Genomic DNA, 13,324 nt, shown 5'->3' with positions numbered 1-13,324 from the left:
AGGGAGGGAATGACATGTTCAAATCTGCACTTTAGGAAAATCACTTTGGCAGCTGACTGGAGGATAGATTAGACTGAATGAGACTGGAATGGGGACAGACTTTAGACAGGGAGAGTGGTTAGATGGCTACTGTAATAGTGCAGGTGAGAAGTGATTATTGCCTGTTCAAAGGTGGTGGTTTTATTGAGAGAATAGAACATATATGAGATACTATGAAAGTAAAACAAGATGTGACATTGGGATGAATATGTGGGGTGAGTGTGAGAAGTAGAGGATAACACTGAGAGTGACTGGGATGATGGCATCCTCTAAAGAAACAGAGAAGTTTGGAAAGAGATAGGTTTAGGGGAAAATTTAAAGTTCTGTTTTGAACATGCTGATTTTCATTCCCAGGATATCTAGTTAGAGATGTCTGATAGGCAGGTGGTGATGTGAATATGGAGATCAGGAGAGATGTTATCAGGGTGGGGAACCTGTGGCCTCAAGGCCATATGGAGCCCTCCAGGTTCTCAAGCGCAGCCTTTTGAATGGATCCAAACTTCACACAACGAATTCCCTTAAACCAGCATGTAAAAGCTATCCCTCTTTTGGCTCCCTGTTCTGACTCTTCAAAGTCCACCAAGCTATAGCTCTCTCCAACAGTTCTTAATCTTAATCTAAAGGAGATATACGATAAAGACAGAAAGCAGCAGTTGGACCATGTACTTATGGGTACAGTAAGTATCCCCTTAATAAAAGGATTTGTTCTGTAAAATTTGGACTCAGTCAAAAGTCCAGTAAGGCCCTAGGCCACATATGGCCTCGAGGCCACCACTTCCCCACCTCTGTTATGGGTAAATAAATCTGGGAATCATTTGTATAGATATGATCAACTAGAAATAATGAAATCACCAAGATATACAGATACAAGATATACAGAGGTAGAAGAAGAAAGGAGATTGAGAAGAAGCCAGGTAAGAGGAAAATCAGGAAAGAAGTATGTCATAAAAACCTAGGGAGAAGAAAATATTGTGGAGAAGACAATGACATAGTTTGAAAAGAGGTCAAGAAAGATGAGGATTAAGGAAAGGGCATTAAATCTTGCAATTAAGAAATCACTGGTAACTCTGAAGAGAGTAGTATTAGTTGAATGAAGTCAGAATCCAGATAGCAGAAAGATTTAGAAATGAGTATGAAGAAAAGACATGGTGGGACTAATTGTAGACATCTTTCTTAAGGAGTCTAGCCACTTCAAAAGAGAAGAAAGAAAAAGGATGATAACTAGCAGGGATGGTCAGATCAAATGAGTTTTTTAAGAATGAGGCAAATACAGGTGTATTTGTTGGCAATGGAGAAGACAGCAGACGAGAGAAACTGAAGATGAGTTGGGGTGGAGTTGATAAAGGAAACAACAATACTGGAAAAGATGAAACAGAATAGGATCATTTGTACATGTAAAGGTGGGTGTCTTAGCAATTAGAAGTGCCATTTCTTTATGTGAGACAGGGGTGGAGTATAAATATAGTTGGGGAAGACACCTGAGTGATGTGAGATGAGAACAGGGGAAAGAACTCTTGGTGAGCTCTCACAATTTTTTCAGTTATGTATAAGGCAAGGTACTCCCCTTGCAAGGAATCAAAGGAAGGGTGCCATGAAAGGACTGAAGGGTGAAAAGATCTGGAAGAGTCACTGTGGTGAGTAGGCTAGTGAATTGATTAGGGAGATGTAATTAGCATAGTGCAGTGGAGGAAGCCTAGCCGAGGTCATGTAATATAAATTTGTTATTGACAGAGTCAGCACAGTTTTATGATTTTTCTCTAGCTCTGTTCAGCAGTAAGTGAATAGGGGTGGAGGGTTTAGATGGTGGAAGTAATCTAAGGTTGGGGCTTGACAATACATGACTACAGATAGGATGATGAGGAAAGAGATTTGAGTGTAGAGTTGAACTGGTTCACGAAGGGATCCAGATAGGGAAAAAAGAAGAGTGTGGCTTATACAGTGGGAATCACTTGGGAAACAATTGGAGGGTAAAAGACACATGTCTATTTGACAAAAATTGCTGGGAAAACTGGGAAACAATAAGTATAAACTAGGTATAGACTAGTGTCTTACACTGTATACTGAGGTAAGGTCAAAATGGGTACATGATTTACACAGAGTGGTACACAAACAAATTAGGACAGCAAGGAATAGTTTACCTGTCAGATCTACGAAGGGAAGAATTTATGACCAAAAAAGAAACAGCATTATAAGATGCAAAATGGATAATTTTGATTACATTAAAAGGTTTCTGCATAAATAAAACCAATGCAACCAAGATTAGAAGGAAAGCAGAAAGCTGGGAAAAAAAAAGTTTTACAGCAAGTGTCTGATAAAGTGTCTCATTTCTCAAGCATATAGAGAACTGAGTCAAATTTATGAGAATATAAATTATTCCCCAATTGATAAGTGGTCAAAGGATACAAACAGGCAGTCTTTAAATGAAGAAATCAAAGCTATCTGTAGTCATATGAAAAAAAATGCTCTAATTCACTACTGATTAGAGAAATGCTAACTAAAACAACTCTGAGGTTACACCTTACACCTATCAGATTGGCTAATATGACAAAAAAGGAAATGGTAAATGTTGGAGGGGATGTGGAAACACTAAAACACTGATGTAACGTGGTGGAGTTGTGAACTGATCCAACCATTTTGGAGAGCAATTTGGAATTGTGCCCAAAGGCCTATAAAAGTGTGCATATTCTTTTATCCTACAATACCACTACTAGGTCTGTTTCCCAGAGCTTAAAAAATAAGGGGAAAAGGACCTATTCGTATAAAAATATTTATCGCAGTTTTTTTTGTGGTGGCAAAGAACTGGAAATAGAGGGCTGAACAAGCTGTGGTCTATGTATGTGATGGAATACTACTATGCTATAAGAAATGATGAGCAGGATGATTTCAGAAAAACCTGGAAAGACTCATATGAACTGATGCTGAGTGAAGTGAGAAGAACCAGGAGAACACTGTACACAATAACAGCAGTTTTGTATGATGATCAACTGTGAATGACTTAGCTATCATCAGCAATACAATGACCCTAGATAATTCCAAAGGACTCATGATAAAAAATGCTATTCCCTTCCAGAGTAAGAACATCAAAGCATACCATTTTTTTACTTTTTTTTTAATGGGTTTTTTTTTTTGGTCTGTTTTTTTTCCACAGCATGAGTAAGATAGAAATATGTTTTGCATGATCACACATGTATAACCTATATCAAAGTGCTTATCATCTAAGGAAAGGGAAAGAGAGAGAGAGGGAGAGAATTTGGAACTCAACATTTCAAAAAACGAAAGTTAAAAATGGTTTTTACATATAATTGGGAAAGAGTAAAATATTTTTTTAAAAAAGAGAATGATAAAAGATTATGATCTGATAAAGGAATTTCAGAGTTCATGAACATAGAAGTGGAACACTTGTGGGTGATAACTAGATCAATGCTTGTTAACTAAAGTGGGGGAAAGGAATAGGTCATTAGAATTGAACAGCTTGATGAACTGGGAAGTTAGGGAGGTTTTTTCCCCACTTCAATTTACTATTTATTTATTTTAAACTTTTTTTTCTTTTAGTTATAGACTTCTGAAGGAGTTTCAATAGTTTTGTTGAAAAACATTACTATGAGGGTAGACAGAAAGACTTGTGAGTCAGGCACCGAATTCATTAAGAAAGGGAATATCTTAGGGGTCAGTAGATAATAACTATGAGACTCCTGACTGGGTGATAAATTTGGATCAAATAAACCTCAGAGGAGATTAGGCGATGGTGGTAGAGGCAGAGTCTGAAAGTGGCAAAGGGGGAACAATGATTATTTATTCTTCTACTCTATGGACATGTGGTCCTCACATCAATGAAAGTAACTCTCTCTTCCATGTAATTAAGTACCAAGGAAAAGTTAACTATATTTCTACAAACATGCATTTATAATTTACCCAGGAGGGGTTACTATATTTATTATCAATAAATCAATAATCATCAATAAATACTATATTTAATTATCAATAAAAATCAATAAATTTAATTATCAATAAAGATAAATTTAATTATCAATAAATTGCAATGTGACATGCAAAATATTTTAAATGCATATGTATATGAAGAAAAATTAACACCACAATCCTAAAATGTACTAAGAGAAATTGGCAAACTTGATAGCTAAAATTCAAAATAACATAAGTAGCATCTTATTTGTAATGAGAACAGCTTAGAAAACTCACGTAAGAGAACAGCCACTGAAGGCTCACTCTTCTCCTACCTCTCCATCACATACCTGGAGTCCCCTTTCTACATATTACACTCACCATTATTCTCACTGGACCTAGAACTGTGTGACCTTCTTTCTGTGCTTCAGTTTCATCATATGTAATATTAAGATGAGGATGCTGGACTAGATTAGGGATTCTTAATCTGGGATATACAAAGTTTTTCTTTTTAAGTTTTGGTAACTGCATGTCAGTGTAATTGGCTTCCTTTATAACCTTATGTGTTTAATTTCATGCATTTAAAAAACACTATTATGAGAAAGTATTCCCAGGCTTTATTAGACTTCCAAAAGGGTCAAAAACAACAAAAAAAGGTTAAGAAGCTATGGAATAGATGACACCTAAAGTAACTTTCATCTTAGACAGTCTATGGTTCTATATTGGTGAACAAGATTTTTTTTTTATTTAACTTCTCCCTAAAAAAATTATTATTTTCAACATTCATTTAAAAAAATGTTGAGTTCCAAATTCTTTCTCCTGCCCTCCCCTCCCTCACCCACTAAGAAGGCAAGCAACATGATATGCAAAACATATTTCCATATTAGTCATGGTGCAAAAAAGAAAAGCAAAAAAAGGGAAGAAAGTGAAAAAATTATGCTTCAATCTGCACTAAGACTCCATCAGTTCTTTCTCTGGAGATGGAAAGCATTTTCAACATGAATCCTTTGGAATTGTTTTCGATTACTGTACTGATAAGAGTAGTTAAATCTTTCACAGTTAATCATTGTTACAACATTGCTGTTACTGTGTATAACTGAATTAGATTTTTAAAGCACTCTCCTGACTGTCTTTGCTACTGCCACAAAAAGGAGTCAAACGAAACCCTTCTAATCAAAATCTCTTTCCCCAAAGTTGAACAAAGAAAATTAACCCACAGGTATTTTGGGTCAGAGCCCTAACAGGAACTTTTAAAGTCCCTACTTCTTGCTATGTAATTGACCTTTTCCTTCTCTGGCTATGAGTTCTGGAGTTCTATTCTACTCCCTCCCACCCTTATCTGAGGACCTCAGCAGATGCTAAATAATGCAAGAGGGAAGTCTCAAATGGTTGGATTCCATAGTGTAGGTAGGACTTGAGAACAATAACAGTTTGTTTTAAAAAGACTTTTGTGGATTGGCATGAGAATTTATTCACATCTTATATAGCACTATTTCTAAGGGGAAAAGAGTTCAGAGTTCCAAACAACCAACTTATTAAGAAGCTGCATTCCAAAAACTGATCAACTATAAAACAGGAACAATCTAACACCTACTACAGATGGGTTGCTATGAGGCTCAATGAAGTAATGTATAATGAGGTAATGTACATCAAGTCTTTGCAAACCTCAATGCACTACATTCATGTCAGTAATTATTCTTAATCTAAGCACAGCTTGAGTACTTTTAAGAACAGGATGAAAGCTTCTTGAGGGCAGAGATGGTTTCATTTTGTCTTTGTACTTCCAGTGCTTCTTAGCTTGTTAATTCAACTAATTGAATTTAATTCAAATTCAATTTGTAAGTTGCTTCTTACAATAGGATAAAGCAAAATAGGCAATTAAAATAAATATTCAGAAAGACAAATTAGAAGGATTACCAATTTCAAATGTCTCTACAGTACCTTTCTTATTTCTGAATCATGTGATATCCATCGAATAACTGCTTCAAATACATATCTTTCATTACCAACATTTAACTTCTCAAGAGAAATCACTTCTTTTAGCTTTTGAGGATTTAGTTCTAAGAATTCTTCAGTGTTGCTGACATCTCGGAAATGAGTCTCCAGGTATTCCGTAGCAAGATAATGTACATGATGCAAACAATAATGCAGAGCAAAGTCTCGAATGCCAATGCAGTTCTCAGCAGCAATACAACCTTCCAAAAATTCGCAGCAGAGAGCTTTCAGATCTGTCAACAGCAACAAGTCTGCTGCTTGAACAACATCTTGGATTGTATCTTCGTTTAGCCTGATCTGTAAGAATTTTACATACATATTTTATATTCAAAACTAAATTCCAAACCCTTGAAATCAAAAATTCTGACAATTTTTTTTAAAGCAAAAGTTGAAGGCACACTGAGCAAGAAGAGTGGGAAAAGAAGAATGGGTAATGTATCCCCTTTGTGGATGGTGTCCCTCAATGTTCAATTCAAACATAACTTTCTGTTGGGGGCTTTTCCTGGTTGTAGAAGTTTCTAGCATTTTTCCCTCTATAATTCCCTTGTAGCTAAACTATATATATCCTGACTATTCCACTATATGTACAAGTCTCCTCCATTAAAATATATGCTCATTGAGGTAAGAGATTGCCTTTAATTCTTGAGAATGGCATGTTCCAGTTAACTGAATTCTCTGGTCAACAGATTATCCCTTAAAATATCACCACTATTATTGGTGAAAATTATGGATGTTTTATTGCTTTAGTAAAGCCAGTATCTTGAACTAATTTTAAGTCAGGACCTTGCAATGCTTCAGTCATTATTTTGAATATCAAGCATCATGTAATACTTTAGATCTACAAAGCATAAGAGATAGATTTGAATTTGTACTAATCTTCAGAACAACTCTCAAAAAGTTGCTTTTCAGAAAGAATTTTTTTATCTCATTTTCCTGTACTTTCACCCAAATGGCTTTCAATTCTAGCCTCAGGGCCTCTACTACCTTTCTACTTTTCTCTGTCACAGTGACCCAAAAGGCCTGTGTAATTTTTCTAGAATCGCTTACACACTATTAAGAACATTCCAAAGAGTACCTAACTTTTAATTAGAAATGAAAAGAAATAATTCCACAAAATAGTCAAAGCAATTTTTAGTCTGCTTCTCACAGCATAATCAAAATATAATTGTAATAATCTGAGACAACAGGAGCCCATAAGACAGGGACTGGAATATTGCTCAAGCCGTATCAGTACTCTGTTAATAAGCGGAAGTTTTCTCAAGAAACATACTTGAAAAAGCAAAAATGTATCACACTGAATAAAATGCACATCATATTACAAATAGAACTTTAAATTAAATGGGAGAATAAAACAAAGGTTTAAAACAGCAAGGTTTTAAAATTCAACTTGGAATCTAACATGTCGTTTATGGACTTTATTCAAAACAAGCTACACAAGTTAAACTAACTTCCAATCATGGCTCTGAGACATCCTGGAATATCTTTGATTATTTCACAGGAAAGCATAAAATTGTGCTTTCATGGGAAAGCAAAACTAACTTAAATTCAGAAGGAATGTCATGAAACCAAATCTAAAGTTCATAATGTTCAGTGATCACTGTTTAACTATGGACAGGATGCAAATGTACAAGGAGAAAAGGCAAAAAGGAAGGGAATCAGGGACAAATGAAACAATGGTAAAATAAAGGAAGGAGAAAGGGCAGAGATGAAAAAACTACTCCTATACATTAGATAGCTCAAATCTATTCCAGCATAACCAAAGTAGGAAACTCCTTTGCTGAATATGATTCCTCCTTTGAACCCACAGCACCTTAGGTGTAACTCCCTTATGTTCTTAATATTCCACCTTGTATTAGTTGTGTGTGGTTTATCTGCCTTCCTAGATCATAAGACCTCTGAGTGTCTTATTGTTAAACCTCTCCTAGTGCCTAACCTAACCCAAGGCCTTGCATATATAGTAGGACTTTAACACTCATTGAATGAAAATATACTAACCTATACTATTTGGGAAAAGTGTGTCCTCATTATCTTCCAAATTACATTTTGGAGTAGGGAAAATAAGAGTGAAAAAAACCAGGTTTCCAATTAACTTTTTTCTCTCTTACTCCAGAGATTTAGGAGACATAGGGGAAGGGAGGTAGATATAGAACATTGGAATATAAAAGTAGAAAAAAATTAAGGCAAGAAAAAGTTGCTCCTGTGACAGTGATCTTAAGTTGATATTATCAGTGAGCCTGAGATATAAGATATATATAAGGTATATATATTAGCCACAGTTTGGGGAAAATGGTCACAGAGAACTAGTTCTACAAAATTATTTCTAAAATCTAAGATTCTGGCTTTTATATGTAACAGGTTTTAAAAGGCCAATGGAAACACTGCGAACTCTAATACTTCCAAGGGAGTGAAGGAATAAAAGAAAAGGAAAACAAAACAAGGTATCCCTTTTCCTTATATTCCTGGAAATATACTGGGAGCAGGAAACAGAATGACAAACTGGAAAGTGACATCTTCCCTAGGCCTCAATTTCTGCATCTGTAAAATAAATTGTTTGGACAAGACGGCTTCATCTGTTTACAACTCCACTGCTGTGGTTCACATTGATGGAGGGATTTAAGGCCCAGTAGAGCTCTGGAAGGATACATTGGGAGTGCTGTCAGCCAGCAAATGATACCTAGCAGTCAATCATACATACAACTTAAAACTAAGATTATAGCAGCTGTAGATCTTTGTTATGCAAGTGATGAAAGGAAACCCTCCTCCTCAGCTTGAGAAGTCTTTTCCCTTCTGTTTTTCATCATACCTGTCCACTGAAGATGTAATCCAGGATCTCTCTCATAACCATTACTGATATTCCTTCAAGTTCAATTTTATAAGTTGATCCATCATCTTTTGGAGGATTATAGTTTAATTTTGTTCTAGGAAAGGGAATAAAAAATGTTGTTACAGAAGTATCTAAGAGTTAAAATATATCAGTGAATGAATTTTTATGTACAAAATACTCCAGATTATAATAACTTTTTTCATCAAAGCTATTACCTTAAAAAAATCAATTTAACAACTTTAGGTTTGTAAAACTTTTATAAAGCTTCCAATTTTTTATTATTAAACGTTTTTTGGTTTTAGAATTTCTATACTATATGTGATACAATACATAGAAAATCAGTCTCAAGTCAGGAAGACCTGTCTGGGTGCAAGTTAAGATTCTAAAACATAGACTCTGTGACCCTAGAAAGGTAATTTAACATTTCAGTGCCCCAGGCAACTATCTTTAAGACTAAATTGTGGAGAAGGTGATGATCTAAATCAGTAGAGGTCACTCACCAGAGATACTTAATTACATGAATGAAATAACAGATCCAGTCACAAACCAACTAGGTTTTTTCAGAGAACCTAAGATTCACATATCTAAAACCTACATTGCTATTTCTGATTCTCTTTGCCCACTGCATCTGTCATACACTCAAAATTCTAAGAGCCTCTTTGGAACATTTTGCCAAAATAAATTCAAATTCCATGAAAGCACTACAGATGCTGCCCAAGAATCATTCTTTCCAAAAAAGGAAGTACTTTCTAGCAGGTTTAACAAAGCTACTGTTTATATGAATACAGGTTTGAAACATCTTTTATGTTGCAGTTCTTAAATTCCAATAAAACTACTCAAATTTAAGAGCCATTGGGCTCTTAAGTAGGCCATTCTTTGTATTTTAAAGGATCAAATGAGAATAACTGTAAAGCATTTGGCATAGTGCCTGGCACAAAACAGACACTATATACTTATTCCCTCTTTTTCCTTCCCCCACTCTCTCTAAAAATTATACCATTTCGGTTGCCAAGGAAAAGACTGATGTGAGGTCAGCATCCCTCTGCCTACGTAAATACAAAGACACTTCTAGTTTGCAGGCACAGTCATCATCTTCAGCACTTACCTGCAAGGCTGTCATATAGACTTTGAGTTATTACATGCCAGGTATCTCAGTACACTTGACACTTTTATTAAGTGGGATGAGTTAACAGTCAATAAAAAGGAGGAAAGTATTACTGGAATCATGGATAATCAAAGTCATTTGGATTTGGATTTAAAAGGTAACTAAGGAACAGACTGTCTTTTTAATAATATTTTAAACTCAGACCAATATTAAAAATTAGTTTGTATCCTCTGGGTATATATGTGAGAGGCAACCTAAATGTATGAGTATGACTGAATGAATTAAATCAGCAACTGGCTACCCAGAAAAAAAAATTTCAATGGAAAAAATTATTTTAGAGTCACCAGTAGATGGTAAGAAAGGAATCATACACGAAATGGTAGAAAGGTATAGTTCACAACTGTAAAATTCACCAATTTATGTCATAGTAAAACCTCAGTTACCTGAACTCTCAAGCAATTAGATACTCTGGAAATTGAAGCTTCTAATTAGCTAGGAGTTAAAGTTCTTAACTTTAAATTTTTTAAATTAATAGTTAGCATTTACATAATGCTTCATGGTTGCCAAGTGTTTACAAATATCTCATTTTATACTCACAACAACCCTGCAGGTAGGTGCTATTATTATTCCCATTTCACAGATGAAGAGGCAGAGGTTGACTTGTTCAGAACTGAACAGCTAGTAAGTGTTTGAGGCTGGATTTGAACTCAGGTGTTTCTGACTCCAAATTCAGCACTCTATCCACTACACCACTTAGCTACAAAATTAAAAAAAAAAAACCAACCCCTATGTATTATATACTTTCCTCTATTATTATATTATGCTTTAAATGTAAATATAATACATGCTGCATGACACAAGACTGTATCAGGCTGACCAACTGCCCCTCTCCAATAAATTGTACCACTTTGTATTACTTTGGCTTCATCTTTTCATACCATCCAGCTATCCTGTCATTGACTAGCTGTTGCTACCCTGCTCCCACAAGACCTCTATATCTTGGAGTTCCTGAATTCATGCCCCACAGAGAAAGGTAATCCTTTAATCTTTGCCTTAAGACCCCCTTGCCTTCTTGATTGGTAATTAAATACAAATCATCCCATTAAATATAGCTAACAGCAGATCATTCTTCAACTCCCCAGCAAATTTGGCAATTTCAATCTATCCTTGACTGCCACCCTCCAACAATCATTGCTTATGGAATAGGTGTGTCAGTCGACTGCCTTAAACATCAACTCACCCTCCCAGTGACTTCCCAGACCCAAATCTCCCTTTCCTGGCCACCACTCCCCTATAATTAATTTGTCTTTCCATATTAAAATGTCAGTTCCTTAAGGGCAGGGGCTGAATTTGTATACCCAGCACTGAGCAGAATGCCAGCTACACAGTGAATACTTAATAAGTGCTTAATCATTCACAGAACTGACAGTGAAGCTTACTACAGGTGTTTGGTTCAAGGACCTGTCAGTGGAGATACACACAAAGGTGTTCCCTAAGTCTATGACTTTAAAAGTCATAGTACTAAGGAAGAGTAAGCTCATGGAAAAACTGTCCTGAAAGAGCTCTTAATGTTAGGTAGAATGGAATTCTGCCACAGAACCTATTCTTGTCCTGTTCATCTGCTATGTAAATTTGGATGAAGATAAAAGGCATTTATCACATTCATGAATAACAATATTAAGAAAGAGTTGAAGCTGGAAGACAGAATTTGAAGTAAAAAAAAAAACCCAACATATTAGAAAGATGTATGGACAGAATTAAAAACTAAAACTAAGTTTAGGTAGGAAAAAAGTCATTTGGTTGTCCCTCAGGGTCAAAAATTAATTGTAATTGGATGGAACCTAGTTTAACACACATTCACAGATACATGCTTCTTGGTAGTCTGATTGGCCTTCCTTCTGTCATAGGATATTGACAGTCATTTAATTTCTCTCTGCCCCAGTTTCTATCTTATCAATGAAAGTAAATTGTAGTCAAAACCATACTGGCCAAAATGGACAGCAATGTAATACTGCTACCTTTAAAAGGCTAAAGCACTCATACTTTAACTTTAAGGATCAGTGAATCCACTAATAGGTGTACTCTTCTCACCGACTCAGATGGCAACCTCTTCTCCATGCCTTAGTAGACAGGTTTTGTAAATGCCTGTGCATTAAAAAAAAAATCACCATGGCCAAGTTTCTGATGAGGAACCTCTCTGAATTTAGTTAGGCTGAACCTTGATCTGACACCAGGACTGTACAAAAAGGCCTTTTGTGGCCCCTCACATCCCCCCCCCCCTTTTTCTTTTGGTGACAACTTGTGTGTTCTTGGGTTTTATTAGGAGAGACATGGTACCTGGAAGGAAAGAGAAAAGAAGGGAACACTGCTAGACAATGTCCTGGTTGGACCATATCTTCAATGTGCTCAGTTCTGGGCACCACACTTTAGTCAAGCCACTGACAAATTGGAGACCATCCAGAGAAAGGTGAAAGGATGGTGAGAGGACTGTGTATTCTGACATAGGAGGATTGGGTGAAGCAACTAGCTTATTTAGCCAACAGCAAAAGAATTAATGGGAGTACATAATAGCAGCCTTCAGGTGTTCAAAGGACTATTATTGGAAAGGGATTTGATTTGTTTTGCTTATCTCTAGCTGATGGACTTCAGAGAAATGTATGGTAGCTGCAAAGAGGCAGATGTCGAATGGATATGAGAAAACTCCCCAAGAAACACAATTTATTTTAAAACGTATTTTTACATTAGTCATGTTGTAAAGAATTGGAATCAATGGAAGAAACAACAATAAAGAAGAAACAACAACGGCAAAAACAGAGAGAGAAAATAATATGCTTCAATCTGCATTCAGACTCCATAGTTCTTTGGATGTGGATAGCATTTTCCATCATGAATCTTTTGGAGTTAGATCCTTGCATTGCTAGGAAGAAGTCTATTAATGTTAGCCATTGCACAATGTTGCTGTTACTACGTACAATGTTCTCCTGGTTCTGCTCACTTCACTCAGCACCAGTACAGGCAAGTCTTTCCAGGTATTTATAAAATCCTCCTGCTCACCATTTCTTATGGAATAATAGTATTCTATTACATTCATACACCACGACTTGTTCAACCATTCCCCAATTGATGGGCATCCTCTCAACTTCCAATTCTTGGCCATTGCAAAAAGAGCTGCTATAAATATTTTTGTACATTTGGGTCTTTCCCCCATTTTTATGATCTCTTTGGGATACAGCCTTACAAGTGGTATTGTTGGGTCAAAAGGTATGCACAGTTTTATAGCCCTTTGGGCATAGTTTCAAATTACTCTCCAGAATGGTTGGATCAGTTCAGAACTCCACCAACAATGCATTAATGTTCCAATCTTCCCACATCTTCTCCAACATTTATCATTTTCCTGTTTTGTCAATGTTAGCCAATCTGGTAGGTGTGATTTGGTACTTCAGACTTGTTTTGATTTGCAT

The 13,324-nt window shown here is 35.9% G+C and overlaps 1 protein-coding gene across 1 annotated transcript in view; it reads right to left on the bottom strand.

Annotated features, from left to right (window-relative positions):
- GAN (gigaxonin) overlaps positions 1-13,324 on the bottom strand; it is a 77,080-nt gene that overhangs the window by 17,705 nt on the left and 46,051 nt on the right. Inside the window, exons 2-3 of the mRNA XM_036750785.1 lie at positions 8,738-8,852; positions 5,881-6,231 (exon numbers count right to left, since the gene is read on the bottom strand). Coding sequence (XP_036606680.1) covers positions 5,881-6,231; positions 8,738-8,852 — 466 coding nt within the window. The remainder of the gene's footprint in view (positions 1-5,880; positions 6,232-8,737; positions 8,853-13,324) is intronic.

Source organism: Trichosurus vulpecula, chromosome 3, assembly GCF_011100635.1.
Source record: "Trichosurus vulpecula isolate mTriVul1 chromosome 3, mTriVul1.pri, whole genome shotgun sequence".
Taxonomy (NCBI): Eukaryota; Metazoa; Chordata; class Mammalia; order Diprotodontia; family Phalangeridae; genus Trichosurus; species Trichosurus vulpecula.
This window is presented reverse-complemented; position numbering and strand designations above follow the sequence as displayed.